Source organism: Engystomops pustulosus, chromosome 9, assembly GCF_040894005.1.
Source record: "Engystomops pustulosus chromosome 9, aEngPut4.maternal, whole genome shotgun sequence".
NCBI lineage: Eukaryota > Metazoa > Chordata > Amphibia > Anura > Leptodactylidae > Engystomops > Engystomops pustulosus.
In genome coordinates, this window is record NC_092419.1 from 99,540,308 (window position 1) to 99,560,623 (window position 20,316).

A 20,316-nucleotide genomic window follows, 5' to 3' on the forward strand; every position below is an offset into this window, starting at 1 on the left:
TAAGTTAACAGTAGTTACTATGGGGCACTGGATTTTATTTTTCATAAGAAGTGAACTCTAAATGGTTTCTATTACACTTGTAGTCCACCAGAGCCAACCAGAACTCATCTTTTATTTTTCAAACTGTTGTGGAGAAATAAAAGCTGCGCTTTGGTTGCGATGAACAACATGGACAGTTTTCCACTCAGGCAGTGTTAACATATGAGGCGCAGCTGTGTGTAACAATATGGTTCCCCCACTGACACCTTGACACTGCTATGTTCTATATTAACAACCAACTGCAGATGTGAACATGTTGCTCCAAATAATATACAACAAAAATCCTCATATATCCCAACTGCCTGACTGAAAGACGGTCTTTACTCTGTCACAACAGCCAATCAGAGGTCAGTTATCATTTCTTCAACTGCTCTGGAAAAATTAAAGAAAAGTTTTGATTGGTTGTTATGGGTAACAATTTCAGGCCTACTATTAGATGGCTTAAACAAGTGCTTCCTAAATTGTTTTCAATAAACTTTATTGATAAAATCTAGGATAACACATTTATATTTAGGGTTTTGTTGATTCCTTCACAAAGTATGTGGTAATTTTATACCCAATGTATTTGTTTTTTTTAAGCCAAACATTCATTTCTGAAAGATAGAAATATCAACAAATAAGAGGACGGCTTCATATGTTGTACATGAGGCTTTCCAATGTCCTCCATGCTCTGTCCATGTCAGGTTTAGGAGGGCTGACTGTGTGTGAGAAACAAAGAGCAAACACAGCAAAATCACAATCACAACTATAACTCAAAAGCCAAGGACATGCGGGATGATCCAGGACTGCGGATATATGGGAAGCAAAACTAACTGGGGTCATGTATAAAGAAAATAGCGCACAGTAGAAGGATGCTGGAAAACCCTACTACAGCCAATCAGATTGCAGCTGCCATTTTGAAAAAGATAATTTCAAATTGTAAGCTGGCATCTGATTAGCTGCCATAGACAGTGGCGCTGTTTTTCCTCTGATATGGTTTGTACACATGACCCCCTATCTATGGTGGGATGAAACAGTAACAGCAATTAGGATTTCGGCAGTGGGTTGTGTTGCAGTCAGTATGAAGAAATGATCCCGCTGCAGTGACAATTGGGGAATGAGGTTTCATGGGTATGTGAGATAAGAAGGGTGCATGTGATTTCACGATTGTGATAAGATGGAGAGTTGAGTGACATTCAGGCCGAGTTGCCAGGCACTGGTTATTATCATACAACAAGCTGATAAAAGCAATGGGAAAGAAAGATGGTAGTGAGATAAGAATGTAGGGTGGAAAGAGAAAGCAAGGACAAACGGAAGAGACTGACAAACAGGAACAACCAGAATAGAGATAAATGTGGTACAATGCTTATCTCAGTGGGATCTATTGGAGAAATTTTGATTACACAAAGCAGGACCATGCTACTGTTGACCACCAAAATGATGTAGTAGGGGCATTCACTTCTCAATGGTGACTGCTTAGTGTAAAAAGGACTTGAAGGAAACATCAGGAAAAGAGCAAACTTTGGGGTTCCTTCAGTGTTGGACTTGGATTCCTTGGGCCACCCTCCATCAACCTCTAGGGAGTAAATCCTAGTAGCTTTGAAATTGGGTTGTCTCCAGTTGGGCCTCATATGTCATGTATTAGGTTAGAGCCTAGTCGGACCGGAGCATCTTCTATTCTGGTGGTCCAGTCCGACAATGGGATCCTTAGATTAGCGGGATCCTTAGATTAGCAGTCACCATCCCCTGAACATCTGGAGAACCACAAATAGAAGGGCAGGTTTCCAAAAGGAAGGACACTTTGAAGGTTTAGAGACTACAAAAGAAGACATAGTTACATGACCAGTGGCCAAAGCCTTCTTAGATCTTAGGGTGTATTCTCACAAACGTGTGAGGGATGTATATCCGGACTTCTAGATATAGGCCCCCATAGTTGGATATGGTGCTTGGGCTTGGTACAGTGAGCACAACGAGTGCTAACCATATTGTGCCGTGGCTGCAAAAAAGATGCAGCTCTATTTTGTATGGACAGGGGAGGAGTGAGCAACACTCAGCTCTCCTACTCTCCAGCACGCCTGATGTGTGCCGGGTAGGCATACGTTCGTGTGAATGCACTTTTGTGATTATCCTCACAATTCTCAATAAACATAGAAGATGTGAGGCACTGGCACTTTTTAGCTATTCACTAGACTCAGTCTCTTATGAGCTGCAGATGAAGAGGAGATAAGTGTGGCTGATCTGAATGACGATATGTCCGATGGTGCTCAACTGAGGAAACGTCCATACTGTATATCCTGACAATTTACAGCTTGGGCGTGGCACCTATTAGCAATTTTGGTCTCTGGGTATTGAATATATTACAACTTTGTGTCCAAGACAATTTCCAACTATATACGGTATATACATTTTTTCTTGAGTTTTTTTATTCCTTGCCATTTTTAAGACATTAATTTGATGTCAGTCAATAAGAAAACTATGCTTCATATTAGGCTGGTCCTAGCCTGGTTCTTTCCTGAGACTGATACACTGTAGCAAACCAGCAGAGAAATCTATGCCACTGGTTAGACAAATTGGGGCCAAGTGTGGAGACCCAAAATAAAACTATTTTATGAACATTCACGTTCAGTAAAATGCTACCTTTAGCCCTGCACAATAACAACACTTTGTAGTTTACAAACAGTAGTATGGCAAGTATCTGTAATATGGGACTGTAGGAGAATGTTATAGGAGAGAGAAAGATAATAGGGAGATTAATGATAGAAGATAAATATGAAAGAGGATATAGATATATAGATAGATTTATATGCATTAAGGGGAGTATATATAGATACCTAGATAGATTAAAGAAAATAGAAAGATATGAGAGATAGATAATAGAAGATTATAGGAGACAGATATGAGAGATAGATAGATAAATAGATAAATATCTAGATATATAATAGTTAGACAGATATATAGAGTAGATATAGACAAATTATATGAGATCTATAACTAGACAGATAGATGACAAGCATCTTCACCTGTTGTTTCAACCACGTGGTATTAAAAGAGCAATAAATTCTCTGCCCACAAAAGTCCACATGCATGGACTTTCCGACAGGGCAAATGTACAGGAAAGCTTCAGTTATATATCTAGTTCTTAGCTGAGAGCAGCTGTGTACAGAGCTGTGTACAGAGTTACGGTCTCTGAATATAACTAGGATTCCTCTCATTCACTGACAGCAAGCAAAGATCTCAAAAATGGTAAGGTACTGAAATATTCAAGTGAAACCCCTTTAACACCCTCCAAGTGTTGTTCTAGATAGTCTTAATGGGGCTGTACATGAAGGACCATAACGATCCATCTACTCTTACATGGTGCACACATCTTGCATCTGACCTCAGTAAGTAATTCTTTGTTTGACTATTACAACTATCCCTTAAAGGATCCATATCCCATGATGAGAATGTTGAAGTCCAGAATCTAACAGAGGTAACATAAAAAAAAGCCTGGCAACAGGGCAAGAGATAGCAGATGGGGGGAAACATTTGCGCAACACACACACACACACACGTGAAAATCACATGACGAGGAAAAGGAGGCACACAGGTCACATGACTTGAAATGCGTGACATACCGTGACGAGTGTTCCTCATGGGTCACTGATAGTTATTCTGAAAAATAACATGAAGTCAGAGGCTGAGAACAGCCACAGCCAGGAGCATGTCAGGGCCACGTATGCATACACAGGACCATGGCTGACCATGATACATATACATACAAGCATACATTAATATACAGCCACAGCCGGACTATTCGTGGCACCTAAACAAAATGGAGACTGATGTAGTCCTACACATACATGCTAACATCTGATCCAGACACCATTGTACATCAACATTCTGCGTGCTTGTAAGATTGGGGTCGGTGGTCAACATTGGACTATTAAGGTCTAGTCCATATATCTATGGGCCCCGAGTCATGAGTAGAGTCAGTCTTGTGAATGCTGTTTTTTGATAAATGAAGTCAGTAAAAGTTCAGTATTTGATGAAGCTTACACATGATAACTAGACTCCAATACTTTTGTATCTGGTAAGTGACAATATCTGAACATTGTACAGCTCTCCATGGTAACAGACAACAATGAAATCTTGTGTAGTTAGATTTTATAGTCAAAGGGGGATGTATCATACAGCAGGGCTCGTGCACCGGCGTATGATGAAGTCCTTGCCCCTACGGATTGGTGTACTCTGCCGCCGGTCATGTCCACTTCACACCCCTGGTGTGGAGGTGGCATAAAGGGCAGGGGCGTAACTTGAGGGGGTGCAAAGGTTGTGATTGCACCCGGGCCCAAGAGGTTTAGGGGGCCCTTATGGTGTCACTTTCCCATATGAGAAGACTATTACTATAAACCATACATTATAGTCGGGGCCTGGCACAGACTTTGCACAGGCGCCCATCAGCTTCTAGTTACGCCACTGATAAAGGGGGACATTTTCTCAATACCTGGAGGTTCACTAGTAATTGTGATTATTTCAGGACTTGTACACCAGAAAACTGGTGTACAAGTCCTGCTAAATCTCCCCCATAATCTCTTACATCTTGCTCCTACTTCATGATAAAAGAAGCAGAGGACAACTATAATGCTCTGGCATCAGACTACATACTTTGTTGTCTGTTACCATAGAGACACATAATACTGTATAAGTTCTGTGGATGCAAAACCATCAGTTTTGGGGTTTTTTTGTTGTTGTCATGTGTATCAAGCTTTCATCGGCACATACCACGGACACAACATCCCTGAGGGACTTGTGGCGGGCGATCTCACCATGATGTCATTGATGAATCTAGCTGTGGAGAATGAACCCTCATTCTATATACATGAGAAATGGGGAGAGGGGGAGCACCAAAACTGACACAAACAGAGGTTCCAATTTGCTGCCTATATGCACTCGGGTCTTTCTAGAGTACAGTTTCCTCACAATTTTTAAAATCATTGCTTGCTGATGGTGAATGGAAATACAGCAATTTACATCCACAGGCTGAAATCTTTCCTGACCGTGTCCTACACACATAGGCTACATATGATAGTGATGGAGATGATAAGGAGAAGATTCAGCCTCCGCAAGGTAGAATGAATGTTTTCATTCACCGACAACAAGCAGCAACATTGAAAATGGTGCAGAATTGAGAGTTGATTGGAACCTGTCCCCCAGAACTAAGGCTGCGTTCATACGTTGCATGTACACTGTGTTAACATTACATTTACAACTCATTTATGTGAATGCTATGTAAACTCGATGTTAACACCATGTTAACGCAATGTGTAAACACAACCTAAAAGGTACAAGCCATCACACTTAATGTAAAGAGCCTCTTTGTAGTCATGTGTTCCCTTTAATGAAATACGTGAACCCTTTAACTGAAAAGTATATTGGTTCTTCCAAAATGGTCATGTGATTAGCTACCATTAAAGTCCCCCAAACTTAGGTCCATTTCAGATGCAGACAGACCACCTACTTTTCCTTAAAGGGCCTTTAAAGAGGCTTAAGTGCTTGTACAGAGTAGCCCTTTAAGCTGTAAGCAGTACATACGCAGTCCAAGCTCTATAGGTCAGTGCAGTACTGGTATAAATATGTAGCCACTACCGGGTCTAAGGGAGAGGGAAGCAGGGGTGGGGGTATATAGAATAGAGAATTGCAGGATGAAATGGGGAGAAGGGAAAAGCTGTGTAAAATAAAGGGAAGAGCATGGATGACATGGCGGTGACAGTGGTATGATGCACTATGTAGCGACGTGCTATCCACCATGGAGATGACTTGAGATCTAGGAATGTGCCAAGTGATTAACACAGAAAGCTCCCTCATCCGGTACCCGGGCACTGCGGAGGCGGCAGTCACCCATAGCCGCACATTGAGTATGACCCATCAGTCCCATGCAACAATGGACCAGGATGCGTCTTCTGATAAAAGTCAATTACTATAGTTTTATTTTAATGATATTTTGAATTTCCATGATATTCATTTGTAAGGACACTTGTGGAAATTTTGGCAATTTTAACCGGCCAGATTTGTCATTAAGGTAGCACTTTTCCTGTCACAATGATGGGGATCAGGCATGGTACATCTGCAGGATTTAGAGCTACAGGTATGTTACAAATAAAACAAACCTGTCACATTTAACATAGAGTTTCATCCACAGGAAGAATGTTATAGAGCAGTCGGAGCTGAGGAGTTTGTATGTAGTATCCTATCTACAGGCAGCATGTTATAGAGCAGGAGGAGCTAAGCAGATTGTACACAGTGTCCTATCTGCAGGCAGCATGTTATAGAGCAGGAGGAGCTAAGCAGATTGTACATAGTGTCCTGCCTGCAGGCAGCATGTTATAGAGCAGGAGGATCTAAGCAGATTAGTTTCCTATCTACAGGCAGCATGTTATAGAGCAGAAGGAGCTGAACACATTGTTCGTAGTGTCCTATATGCAGGTATCATATTATAGAGGATCAGAAGCTAAACCGATTGTACATAATGTCCTATCTGCAGGCAACATGCTATACAGCAGTATGAGCTGTGCAGATTGTACACGGTGTACTATCTGCTGTCAGCATGTTATAGTGTAGGAAGAGCTGAGCACATTGTATCTAGTGTCCTATCTGCAGGCAGCAAGTTACGGAGCAGGAGGAGCTGAACAGATTGTACACAGTGTCTCTTTTACATGCAGCATGTTATAGAGCAGGAGGAGCTGACATGACACTATATAATATCTGCTCATCTCCTCCTCCTCTATAACATGCTTCCTGAAGAAAGGAAACTATGTATAATCTTCTCAGTTCCTTCTGCTCTATAACATTCTGCCTGCAATTAGGACACTAGGTACAATCTGCTCAGCATTTCCTGCCTGCAGATAGCACACAATCTACAATTTGCTCAGCTCCTCCTGGTCTATAACAAGTAAACTGAAGATTGGATGCCAAAGTGACATGTTTGCTTTAAATTTAGGCCAATATTCAAAGGTTACTAATCCCTCATCTATAATGTAAAAATATGATCCACTTCCTTGAATATTAATTTACAAACCCTGTTAGTTGTGAGCATAGGATCCTGGATTAGTCGCCTCTGAATACTGGATTGAAGCCTGAATATTAGAGTTTTACAAATTTAGATATTTCTTATAATGTGGTTATGAGGAATATTGTGCCTATAAGAATATTATAGGATTATGCGAACTTACCTAGGTACACCAGGAGGGGCACGGTTAGGCCTAGAGGGAATCTGGGGAGGTGGACCAAAGGGATCTGGGGATGCCCCAGGTCGTGATGGAACTGGTGGTGCACTGCCAAGTGTGCTACCAGGTGGAGGTGGACCTGGTGCTGGTCCTCGTGAGCCGGGTCTGGCTGGAGGTACCGCAGGTGCTCTCCTTTGTGGAGTAGGGCTTGATGTAGGTGACCTGAATTACAATAAGTCATTAATAACAATGTAATGTGCACTAATTAGTCAGCAGTTTCTATGTCTTATGGCTTTCACCTTTGAACCTGGGTCTTCCTTTCCACTTACCTGCGACCTGTAGGTACATTTTGTACCTGTAGCCAAGAGTCATCTACAGGTGGTGGCATTGGGGTGCTTATAGTGGTTGTGTTGATGTCTCCGATAATATTTAAGGCTTCCTTCAAAGCATGATACATGCGTAACATCTCATCCCTGTGTTGCGCCTGTTCCATCGACTCTTCCATCAGCGTATTCTGATCACCGCAGGAGTACAAGTTGGCGAGAAGCTCTGAGTGGATGAACTCTTTTGTCTAAGAAAAGGGAGAAACTGCATGAGCTCCATGCCGGAGAACAATTTGTGGACATTGCTATCTATTACCTCCATATTCCTTTATCATTACTCTTACATTAACCCCATTTCCCTTAGGATCTACCTTCTTATTCACATTGGCTGCTGTGTATATGCATTTTAATACTGGTGCCTATCCAAAGTGTATGGCAATCCAGATATAGCCTTTGGGGGGCTTTGAGTAGGTTACTAAACCATCCATACCATAAAGGGTTTGGAGGCTGTCCCATATGTGTGGTTAGTGTCACACATGATAATATAATGGACATAAACAGGTACACTTACATTATTTATCATGAGATGCATAATAGTTTTGGGCATGAGGTCCCGGATGGTCTTGTTGACGATGCCCATGTAGGAATCCACCAGGTTACGAATGGTTTCCACTTGCCGCTCCAGTTGAGGATCCATAGAGTGCATGAAGCTGTCAGAACCATTCTCCTCCGACTCGCTCGCCTGCAGCACAATACAAGCAAAAGAGTAGAAAGTGGATGTATGATGCGGGCAACAGACTCCTTCATAGCTGCGTCCATAGCATAGTTTGTTGCCGACACTGAACCGAAAGAGCCTGGGAAATTGTCGTCTTCCACCAAAATTAGCTTGATGACATTACAAGTGCTAGGGTTTTCTCTTTCTTAGGAGACCATATACATATTTTCTTGGTTGGGCAACTCTTTGGTGGGTAATAAAAAAGCAACGACCCTCGTGGGCTACCTAGGCTGGACCGGTTCAATGTCTCATGTCAGGCATGCAAAATAAAAAGAATGTTAATGAAGAGAAGTCAGGAAAATGTCAGAACCAGGAGAGAAAAAAAAAGAGGGAGAGACCCCAAATTAAATGTTCTGACCAGACTTGGAAACAGACGGAACTGAGGATAAAAATGATGAGGACGGCCAGGGAAGTACTGAAGCCCCCCTGAAAACTCAAGTCTTGAGCCGCGGGGGCCTTTTCATGGGAGGAAAAGAAAGGAAAGTGAGGTTGTTAAAGAAGCAGGAGAGAAAGTATCATGACTCCCGGAGCTAATAGCACAACTTACTTTATCCTTGTCCTTTGAAGTCAGATTGAGCCATAACATAGTAAAATCAAACACACAAAAGGGGACAAAATAGAAAAACACCAGAGTTAGTGGTTAAGGAGGGATCCTGGGGCCTCAGATTTATAAAACAGGAAATAATCAAATGGGAGGGGACTTGGCCGGGAAGAACAAAAAACCCACCAAGAAATGAGAGGAGACAGTGAGGGGGTCGTGAGGAAACCTGGGACGACCCCTTGTCAGGGAAAAAAGGTGTCTGTCAGTGGGTCATTCCCCACTCCATATTGACAAGCCAGACTGAGTGTGCATGTGAATGAGGAGAAATATCTAAAGGGTTATGACCGCTTCCGATGGTCAGTATGTAAAGGACATTCGGGCATTGACAAAGGACTTGAATGTAGTGACAACTTCTATAAACCTTTATGTAAAGATCACTGGACAATATATTCAGAATCTGTATAGGACATCACATTTTCAATGCTGAATATCTTTGGACCTACCCCAACTCTTTCTGGGTAAACTCCAGCCCTTAGGAATGAGGCCTTCCAGCTGTCCACCTCCTCCTGAGTCTCGCAGGCCAACTCCAGTTGACGGTAATCCTTGTAAACGTTCCTTCAAGGAGCACAGAGAACAATATAGATGTTCAGAACATTGCACATATTATACACCCATATAGTTGTGTTAAGGGAGAAATTATTTTTAGGACACTGATCGTCTGGGAAGACCAGAAGAACTATGGGGCTCATTTACTAAGGGTCCGAATCGCGCACTTTCGTCGGGTTTCCTGACGATTTCTGATTAATTGCCCCGGGATTTTGGTGCACACAGTCAGATTTCGGGTGCACGGACCTTAGTGAATGACGGCAGACCCGAATCAGTGTCGGAAAACGCGACTGGACCGGGTAAGTAAATGTTCCCCAATGGGTTTTTATATACAAAAAAAAATTAGAATAGGACCCACTGGTCACAATTCAATCTCAATCATCTGGTGGAGAATTATTAATGTCCCATTAATCTTGGGACATCCCTTTCTCTTAGAGACGTTTTTGAAAGGTTAACATCACAAGATGGATGTTTTGGTGCAAATTTTGTGAAAGTTTGACCATATTATTCTGGCATTGTATGGTATCTATCACTAGATCAAGGAACGTAAACCAAACATACAGACATACTGGTGTGTGCCCCCTCTGGCAGGATCTCATCTTCTTTCAGCTTCTAATGCCCTTGTTTTAAAGAAAAAAGGGCTTTAAAAATTATGCAAATGAGCCTGAGTGGCTCCAGGCTCCATTAACTCCTATGGAGTCTGGAGCCCCTCAGGCTCATTACCATAATTTTAAAAGCCTTTTTTTTTTAAACCAGGGCATAAGAAGCTAAAAGAGGAGCGGATCCTGCCAGAGAGGGTGCACACCAGTATGTCGTATGCTTGGTTTACAATCTTTGATCTGGTGATAGATGTCCTTTAAAATAGAAGTAGAAGGTGTCTACTCCATCGCTCTCCTCCATCCGGTAGAACCTCTATTGATATTGAGTTATGCCTTTCTGTGGATTTTTAGCATTATGACCACACACACATGGCCTCACCTTTGCTCAGTGTTGAACAGGGCAAATATATGTTTGCTGGACATAAACCCTTTCTCGATGTCTCTCAGTTTCAGGTTATCCAGGGGAAGCATGTATTTCTTCTCTTTCTCCTGCAGTCAGGGAAAAGGAATGTGTCGTTGTTACATTTTGTACATTATAAAGCTTGATACATATATAGAAACATAATCATTATTATCCTGTTTATACAGCTCCTTAGTAGTAGTATCATTTCCTGTAGATCTACACAAGAAGATGCTGGACTTTTTCCAAATGAAACAAAACTTAAAATCTCATGAGATCAGCCATAAAACAAGCGGACAGCGGATACGGCAGAACCTTCGCGTTTCGAGCCAAGCTCATGATTCTTAGTCATAATCAGCTGATCACTGAAATACACATCACTTTCCATTCACATCTGGGGTGTCATGAATTTATTAAAGAGACAAACAGAATCTAGACAGAGAAATTTGTGCAGTAATCCGATTCCTATTCATTTCAATGGGGGAGGGGAAGCGATTCTTTTATAAATATAGGTCATGACGTTCCTTGCCAGAAAGCCTGGATTTTAGTGCACATTTTCTACACACAGGCCAGGTATGTTTTGGGGTAATACACCTTACACCCCCTCTTCACATCGGAACTGCACTCCTCTAACCTCCATAACAAGAGCTAGCGGCTCTATCCTAGCACTAGGGGGCGCCACCATACAGTCTCATCATCACCTTTAACCTCTGTACCACAAAGCGGGTTGCTCCTTATGGTTCCCGGGTTACCCCAAATACATGACGGGTACTCTATTACCTTCTATGAGGGCTGCAGCCCCATAAAAGTGGTAACACATGTGGATATCTCTAGCTATTCATACGTAGCAGATAGGAAAGGGTTACTATGCGAGAATGAAATACGAACCCAGCGCATGAGACACATGGAAAACTCACTGGAGAAACCTAGTCCAGCGCATGTTTCCAATTACTGCCTATGGCAAACCTCCAGCAGATGTGGAACCGCCCCTTTAAGTGGGGACTTGGTTACGTTATATTTCTCAGATGGTAAAATTTAAGTTAGAATTGCTCTTTTGAGACCCGCATAATATAGACAAACGTAAATTTACTTGCCTTATTGTGCCTCAATTCAAGTGTATAGGTGCAAATGTGAGATTTGAGACAGTTTTTCTGACTAGATTAACAATGGGGTGTGGCTTAGGTATAAAGGGGTGTGGCTTATCTTATGAAAATGTGGCCCATATTTACACAGGCCCTGCACTAGGTATAACACTATTTGACCTGGTGTCTTCCTTTAGTCCTATACCTCCAAAATCTTAGTTATGTTATCTTTTAGGAGAAAACTAAAAAAATAAATCATCCAAGAAGTAATAAAGCAGCAGTGCAGACGTTTGGCTTGGATAATATTTTCTCAATCATGGCTCTGATTCTGCCCTACCAGGACCACACGTTACACACAATTTTTTTATTTTTTATTTATTCATTTATTTATATAGATAACAATATTTTAAAAAATATATGGTATATGATGTAATTGTATATGAAGTATATCCGGTGAATATGTATGAGGCTTCTGTAACAGTTTATTTATCCTGGAAAGAACTTTGGGAGGAAATTCCACTAAGGGGAAACTCTGCTACATCTGCAAGTGATTCTGGGCAGGACAGAGCCGCCAGTGTAGAGGTGCCGTGTCAGCGTTTTCTAGACCCTCACACTGAGCTGGAAGTGAAAACGCCACCACAAGAAAAATAAGAACTGCAGGACAGTAACTATTGATAATACACTAAAAGGAAAGCAATATGGGCAGGGGCGTAACTTGAGGGGCTCAAGAGGCTTAGGGGGGGGCAATAAAGTGGCAATCACTTATGTAAGAAGACTAGTACTATAAACCATACATTATATTTGGGGGCCCATGCACAGACTTTGCACTGGGGCCCATCAGCTGATCCCGAGTTACATCCTTTATTATACTCCAGAGCTGTACTCACTATTCTGCGGCTGGTGCAGTCACTGGGGCAAATTTACTTACCTGGTCCTGTCGCGATCCCCGATCTGGACAGTCTGACGAAGATGAAGTCGAGCGCGATTCACGAAGCTCGTGCGCTCGAGTTCCTGCATCCGTCACTTCCCCGCTGAGGTCCACCGGAGTTCACCTTGTTCTTCTGGATGCTTGTAAGTGCATGTCTTGCAACACAATTCTAAATGTTATATCCCGCGCGTAGTCCGAATCCGTCGGCCCGCCCCCCCCTTCCTCGATTTGTGTCGCGTGCAAGCCAGCGCCGATGCGCCAAAATCCCCTGTTACTGGTAAAATCCCCAAAACTGGAAATCATCGGGCAACCCGACGAAAATGCGCTCCGTGGACCCTTAGTAAATAAGCCCCACTGTGTACATACATGGCATTACTAATCCTGTACTGTTCCTAAGTTACATACTGTATTATACTTCAGAGCTGCACTCATTATTCTGCATGACATACCTCATCATCCTTGTACCAGGATAGGTTCTCTGCAGTAAGCACAAACCAATACTCCTTAGAACCTCCCTTCATTATACCAATGTTATTGATGGTCAGCCATCCCTTCCGAATCACCTGTTAGAGGAAAGAACATGTTACTGCTAGAAGTGGTTAGGGATCAAAAATGGTTAGTATCACACATTACCTGCCTTGTCACCTCCTTCATATTTGGCATTACCAAAAAGATTGAGCATTCACCAAGGTATGAGATAAAATAGTTTAGTCCAGCTTTATTTGACATCCAGCACAAAAACCGACGCACCATGTACCATGACTAAGAGCGTTTGAAACAAGTCAGTTTTCGTGCTGGTGTTTTTGTTGTAAAATGCTTTTTGGATATAAAAAAAAAGACTTGGACTAAGGAATTTTATAGGATACCATGGGGAGCACTGGCTCATTTCTTTATTTTATTGCAAACTGCCTTGGGATCCAAGAGGATGATCCGTGCGCACTCCCGGTACTGGTGGTCGGTGAGCTGAATGAACTTGTATTTATCTATCAACTTCATGAACAAAGATTGTGGTTTACGGAGAATCACCTTCAGATTTACAAATCACTCTGCATGCATGAAGGAATGCAACACAACTGAAAACCACAAAGGAAAAAAAGAAACAGCGGAATAACACTATAAAAGTGGAAGAGATGCTTAATAAAATATTGGCGCAATATTGGTATTGGTCCAAAGATTTCATAAAGAAATGGACATCAAAGATACACAGTAACGAAAACATAGCTGCTTTCTTTTAAAAACAGTGCCACCACTGTATACAGGTTGTATGTGGTATTGCAGCTGGGCCACATTCACTTCAACAAAACTGAACTGCAATGCCAGATGCAACCAAAGGGGATGCTATTTCTGGATGAAGGGAGCCATGTTTTCAGATCTTATAAAATTCCTTTAAGAGTCGTTTGTTTCTTTTGTAACTGGATAATTAAATTCAACCTTATGTTAGTAACATGGAATGACATGGGCCACTGGTAAGGGTGTTGGTACCATAGAGGAAGCCCGTGAGGACCAATGGCTAGGGATGACCCATCCCCCAGAGGAACTGGTTTGAGGGTCACTACTAGAGATGACCAAGGTTTTGAGTGTCTCAGCTTGAACCAGGTTTTATGGAAGCCCCTTCCTCTATGTACACCTGTGCCCACTTGAGTCATGGATGTCACATAACGTTGATATGAGGCCACATTAGGAAAAGCTGAGCATGAGTGATGATGAGGGTTATCATTACATCGGACCATAGGGAAGAGCATGCACAACCATAAAGCCATAAATAGAGTAATGCAAATCCATCCACCGGCACAGGCACAAAACAGTGGCCATGTTGTGGAGCGCCAGGCCAAGCTAAGCGATGATATAGAAGCCAGGACTCTTCTAGTACTGCGAGTGTCACCCGTGTCTCAAGTCTGCCATATGTGTAATCTGAACACTAACAGATAGCATGGATGGAATTGCAGTATGCAAGATACTCAATCCAACTCCTTCCCTAAGTTTTCACTTCCAAATAGATTTTCAGGCAATGGCGGCAAGTTTTAACCCTAAAGATGCCCATACATGTTAGAAAGGTGTCAGATGAGCAGCCCTTTGGACTGACGCTAGATAATCAAGTTTACTTAGCTCAGTGGAATATCCACATGTTCTCTGGCAGCGGCTTATCTTCCTTAAAAACAAAGGTTCGGCCATGTTGAAATCAAACATGGCTGATCCATTTTTCTCTAAACTTTTGTTGTCGGGGGATAGATATAAGATGGTGTCTCATTCTTGCCAGGGGTTTAACCCACAACCCCTAAACAAATGCACTATTTGGGCAAAGAGGGGGGTCAGATGAGGAACCCTAATGTGAGCCAGAATTGTTGCATGGGTGTTTAAGTCCATACAGCAGAGAACATGGACTTTTAGTCCTTATGGGAACATATTACAATGATATTATTGTAAAGATATTTTAGAAATTCTCTGAGGGAGCCCCTCAGCAGCCATATTAGATTCCCTGCTACTCCGAAGTTAGCAAGCTTTTGTTTTTCTAATATTTGGGTGACTTTCCCTTTATAGAATCAATATTTCTAGGACAATATCAGTCTGATATAATCCATATTCATCATATGCAAATTTTAAATTACTAAAAGTCTGTGGTAATTCTTCCCCGTGGCTATAACAGACCACCATCACGTGGATTGAATGTAGAGCTGGATTTGCGAGGATCGTCTGGATGTTATGCTAATAGTATGATGGCCCGCAGGTTAATAATGAGGCATCATGACCGGAATCATGATGCGTGCGGTTATTATTCGGATCTTACACACGGTGTTTATAGAAGGAGAGGAACAGGAGGAAAGGAGATGAGGACACACGGGGGGTGGGAGACTGAGCACAAGGAGACGGTGCATCTGGGCCTGCCCACTCCATTTAGAGAGATTTTGCCCCTCTCACTGCGTTCCTGACTTATAATTTATTGAATACTTCCATTTTCAAAAAATGTATGTTTGGTTTCCCATAACAACCAATCACAGCGCGGCTTACATTTCATATTCTGCTCGTCCACAATACAAGCTGCGCACTGATTGGTTACTATAAGCAACAAAGATGTCTTCTCTTTCAAATATTTTATGTGGTAAACTAAGGATATACGTTTTTACATTGCCAAAAATGTGTAGTCAACATTTAGTCCTCCAGATGTTACATTTTCTTATTCCCATAAGAGTCCCTGACTGACACAATTTTCTTTTCAACCATATCTGTTTAAGGGAAAGCTGAGTGAAAACTACAATGGCGGCATTATAATAATAGTAACTGCTGCTGTTTAGGAAAGAGCAACCTATGAAGTGACGCATGAGCGAGTGAAGTAAAAGAACGGTTATCTTTAAAAAGAACCCATCACCAGATTTTACTCTATTAAACTACTCACCCCCTCTGGTCAGGTATGAAATGGACTTTCTAGAATTCCCTTATTTGTGTAAAATTACACCTGTGTACCTGGAAAATCTCCCCCAAAGTCATGTGAGAATGAACAGAGAAGAGTCATATTTTGCCTGAGATGAGTCAAGTTTAGAAGCTGATTCCCCCATAAATTCAGATCTATAACTCCTAGAAACATGTCATATATAGGGTACATTCACACTGGCTCTATCTTTTTTGCAGCGGTACCACGGTACAGTAAGCACGTATATATAGCCGCAAATGTGCAACGGGATATATGTCCACACAATGGCCGATTCCTTAAGGTAAGAATCAGATTGCTGTTGATAAAGGCCCTTAACAAAAATGGGAGCTGCAGATAAAAGTCCAATTCCTGCCTTTTAGATGAGATTCTTATCTTTAATATCACACCAGCAGCACGTTTCTAGGTACTACAGAACTGAAGATAGAGACATCTATCCCTACAGTCTCTAAATTTGACTCTTCTCAGGTACAATATGACTCTTTTTCACATCACTTTGGAGGAGATTTTATTATAGGTAAACGTGTGAGATTTCACATAAGAGAGGCAATTCTAGAAATGACAAGTAATTCTGGTGACAGATTCCCTTTAAGCAAGAGAGCCCACCGCGTGCCAACCAGCTTTGCCAGAAACAGATTTAATGCATATAAATGAATATTGGGGTAATAGGGGGGTCTGTGTGTGGCTGCCCTGATGCACGTCCTCAATTTTATGCTTTCAGCCGCTGCCTGACTACTCACCAGGATTTCATCCTGCATAGGGTAACCAAAGCCACAGCAGCAGAGTGGACAGGAGAGATGGGAGCAGAAGAAGAGGGATATACATTACTAGCAGCGCGGGTGCAGAACCAATTATGAGTCGCTGCATTATCCGCAGGCCGTGCATGACATGCCGGTCCGGCTCAGTCACACCACACTCACTCCCGGGCACAGTCGACCAAAGCCTGCGGGCAGGGGCGTAACTTTAGGGGGTACAGAGGTTGCGATCGCACCTGGGCCCAAGAGGTTTAGGGGCCCCTTATGGGGTCACTTTCCCATATGAGAAGACTATTACTATAAACCATACATTATAGTTGGGGGGTCCGGCACAGACTTTGCACTGGGGCCCATCAGCTTCTAGTTACGCCACTGCCTGCGGGCCAACGTGTGGCTGCATTGTAGGTGTCCGGAGCTTAATGACACTGCCAGATGGTATATTACCCGCGTAGGCCTCAACATGTTATGTATTATACCAAAGAGAATCCATTATGTATTATCCCTGGAGATGTGTGTAATAATACCTTTGTGTAATACCTTTGTGTATATTGTTAGTATCCTCACACTGCTGTGCGCTCTGTGCATTGAGCTCCCAAAAGTTGTAGTAGGTTTCAGGTTAAATACTGCCAAAGAGTAAAAATGAATTGTGTAGATGTTCAATGCAAAAAGCTACACACCCCCAGTGCACTTGGAGAAAATACAATATAAATCCATATTTCACAGTCCAGATGCTACTAACAACAAACACAAAGGTTTGATTATAAATCCCCAACATTGGCTGCAGAGAGTACAGAATTCTAAGGACATACCCACCACTTACATGGAGAAGCCACTATCCTGGAATATAAAACCACATTTCACAGTCCTGCTGCTACTAACAAAAATTGCAAAGGTATGATTACACATCTCTACAGGGATAATATCTAACACTGGCTGCAAAGAGCACAGCAGTGTAAGGACACGACCACCGTTCACTTGGAGAAGCTACAAACCTGGAATATAAATCCATATTTCACAGTCCTGCTGCTGCTAGTAACAACAAACACAAAGAGGATACTACCTAACACTGGCTGCAGTCTGCGTGGACATACCCACTACAAGGTTCCCTTTAAAGGGACGGTACAATGTAATGTCCGTTGGTACAAAAAAGTTTCATCACAAAGTTATTGCAGTTCATAGACTGCGCTATTGCATTGGTATCTATGGGAAGTGTATTACCATCTAAGTGGTAAACAGTAGTACTGCAGGCCACAATTTTCTGGCAGGAGGAGCAATAATTATGTGCAACACAATAGTGTCTGATACCTTGGGTACATGTAATGTATCTTTGTGTCTTAAAGGTTCAGAGGTGACCTCACTTGGCACTGTAGAGAAGACCACAATGTATGCCCACGAAAATGTATGCCCATAATTTAAAGGTAGGGACTATTTCTGCTATGTAGTCCAACGTTCTCTACATGGCCCCTCAAGAATGACAAGTCTCTTTGCTAACTTCTGTTCTGCCAACTTTGGTGCCAAATTGAGTGCAACCTTACTACTGTAAGGGGTCGGGCACCCAGAATTCTGGATATATTTTGCACTCACCTGGTTCCCAGATGCTTTTTTCTTATTCATTTGGCTGCTCCTCTGCTGTGCGCTACAATGAAAAGCACATGACCAGGTTACCTGTCTCTACAGATGCTCCTCCATCATAGGGTCCTTCAAACAAACGGGGAAGATTGTGGGAATATATGCTTACTATAATGTGTTGAGATTTGTTTGGCTAGCTAATTCTCCCCCAAGGTCCTACTGGCTTCAGGACATACAGTATAGTCAAGGTGATTTTTATTAGTCTACACGCTGTTTTGTTTAACACATTGCATACTGACCAATAGAAATTAATGGAATAGGGAAAGGAATAGAAGGGAAGAAGGAAGAAAGAGGGGAAACGAAAGTAGGGAAGGAGAAAGAAGAATGAAGTGAGGAAGAAAGAAGGGAAAGGACAGGAAAGGGAGGAAAGAAGAAAAAGAAAAAAAGAAATTTGAGGGGAGAAGATGGAATGGGAGGGGAGAAGAAGAAAATAAGGTAAAGGGGAAGAAAGAATTGAAAGGAAAGGGAGGTATGAAGAAAGAAGGGAAAGCAGGGGGAGGGAAGAAGAAAGAAGCGAAAGAACGGGATGGAAGAAGAAATTAAAGGGAAATTAATAGGAGAGAAAAAGAAAGTAAGAAGGGAAAGGATGGGAAAGGAAAAGGAGGAATGAAGAAAGAAGGGAAAGGAAATGTAGGGAATAAGAAAGAATGGAAAGGAAGGGTAGAAGAAAGAGAATTGTAGGATAGAAGAAAAACTACCTCACAGTAAAACTGGCCCTATAACCAAAACTGAAGCAAATGTCCCTTTACTATTGTATTACCGGTATTTCCAATGTTGTGATGCAATTACTGTTTTGGGAAGAGCTGCAGCAATTTAGTTAGATTGTGCCACAAAATGGATGTCCCGGCCTAACAGATAGACCACATAGACACTTGTTAGCCTCATTGGACTGTGACCATGATTGTCCCCTAACATTAATAGGTGAAATATGAAATGTGCCAAAATTTTCAAATCCTGGCATAGAGCAATATCTAACAGATATATCCAACATTATCTTTTTCCACTTCCTTAGTAACCCTTACTGCACAGGTGTCATGGTCATTTACTGCCGCTGCAGTCTTACTTAGCAAATCCAATGAAATCCTCATGGTTTGTGTTCATGTAGGAAAGTTCAATGTCAATCAGCAGCATGACCTGTGTGGGCAGAGGAGATCAGACTAGAATGAATGTGGACACTCCATAAGGCGAGTCATCACTTCAATGTTACTGGATTCTTACTTGGTCTTTAGTGCGGCCCTCTCTCTCACGGATGTATGTGGTCACAATTCTCTCCATCTCCTCCCGTAGATGGGGGTACTGACTGAGCTGTGAAAAAAATACAGATCTGTGTGGGATAACATTTCTCGTATGCAGCAACATCAATGAAGCTCGTGACCTACTCTTATACAGAGAGACTCGTTGGAAATTTTTTTAGTGAAAATTAGGTCCCTGGTGACAGGTTCCCTTTAAACCAAAGACAGGTTACAGAAGCCCATCCCACCTGCATTGCAAATATCTCTTTCTGATTTCTCTTAGCATTTGCATCACAATATAATTGTGTGTTATAAATTACCTTGCATCCTGACAGAATCCGCTGTGTAGTCCCAGGGGTTGGGCTCTGGTTTGGATGCATTTCAAAAAACAACACATGACTTGTCTACGCCGCAGACTCTGCAACTCTCAGCCCTCACCTTTGTGCTCCTGTACAGATCCTCCCTCTCCCACTGATGTCAGCTTCCCAGGCTGTGACCTCTGTGAAGGAGCAGGAGAGAGGAGCTGTACAGGAGCACAAAGGTGGGGGCTGAGAGCTGAGGAGTCTGCAGCACAGACAAGTCACATGTTGCTTTTTGAAATGCACTCAAACCAAAGCCCAACCCCTGGGACTACACAAAGGATTCAGGGTGAGAAGTAAGTTATAACACACAATTATACTATAATGCAAATGCTTAGAGAAGGCAGAAAGGCAGATTTGCAATGCAGCAGTAATGGACTTCTGCAACCTGTCTTTAGTGAAAATGAGGTCCCTGGTGACAGGTTCCCTTTAAAGCCCAG

General features: G+C 42.3%; 1 protein-coding gene across 22 annotated transcripts in view; it reads right to left on the bottom strand.

Moving 5' to 3' along the window:
• The window catches only part of DNM1 (dynamin 1), a 56,221-nt gene that overhangs the window by 3,601 nt on the left and 32,304 nt on the right, over positions 1-20,316 (bottom strand). For 8 of the 22 annotated variants that reach the window (XR_011849782.1, XM_072124556.1, XM_072124563.1 and 5 more), the window contains exons 11-21: positions 19,504-19,590; positions 19,349-19,419; positions 18,241-18,292; positions 16,642-16,653; positions 12,927-13,040; positions 10,447-10,556; positions 9,366-9,477; positions 8,869-8,880; positions 8,118-8,288; positions 7,553-7,794; positions 7,230-7,445 (exon numbers count right to left, since the gene is read on the bottom strand). Coding sequence is in view for 21 of the 22 variants with exons in the window: in XM_072124556.1 (XP_071980657.1) it covers positions 7,230-7,445; positions 7,553-7,794; positions 8,118-8,288; positions 8,869-8,880; positions 9,366-9,477; positions 10,447-10,556; positions 12,927-13,040; positions 16,642-16,653; positions 18,241-18,292; positions 19,349-19,419; positions 19,504-19,590 (1,199 nt within the window). In the remaining variant the exon portion in view is untranslated. Of the gene's footprint in view, positions 1-3,635; positions 3,673-7,229; positions 7,446-7,552; positions 7,795-8,117; positions 8,289-8,868; positions 8,881-9,365; positions 9,478-10,446; positions 10,557-12,926; positions 13,041-16,641; positions 16,654-18,240; positions 18,293-19,348; positions 19,420-19,503; positions 19,591-20,316 lie in introns of all 22 variants that reach the window. The other 14 variants (XM_072124559.1, XM_072124558.1, XM_072124577.1 and 11 more) reach the window with 4 other exon arrangements.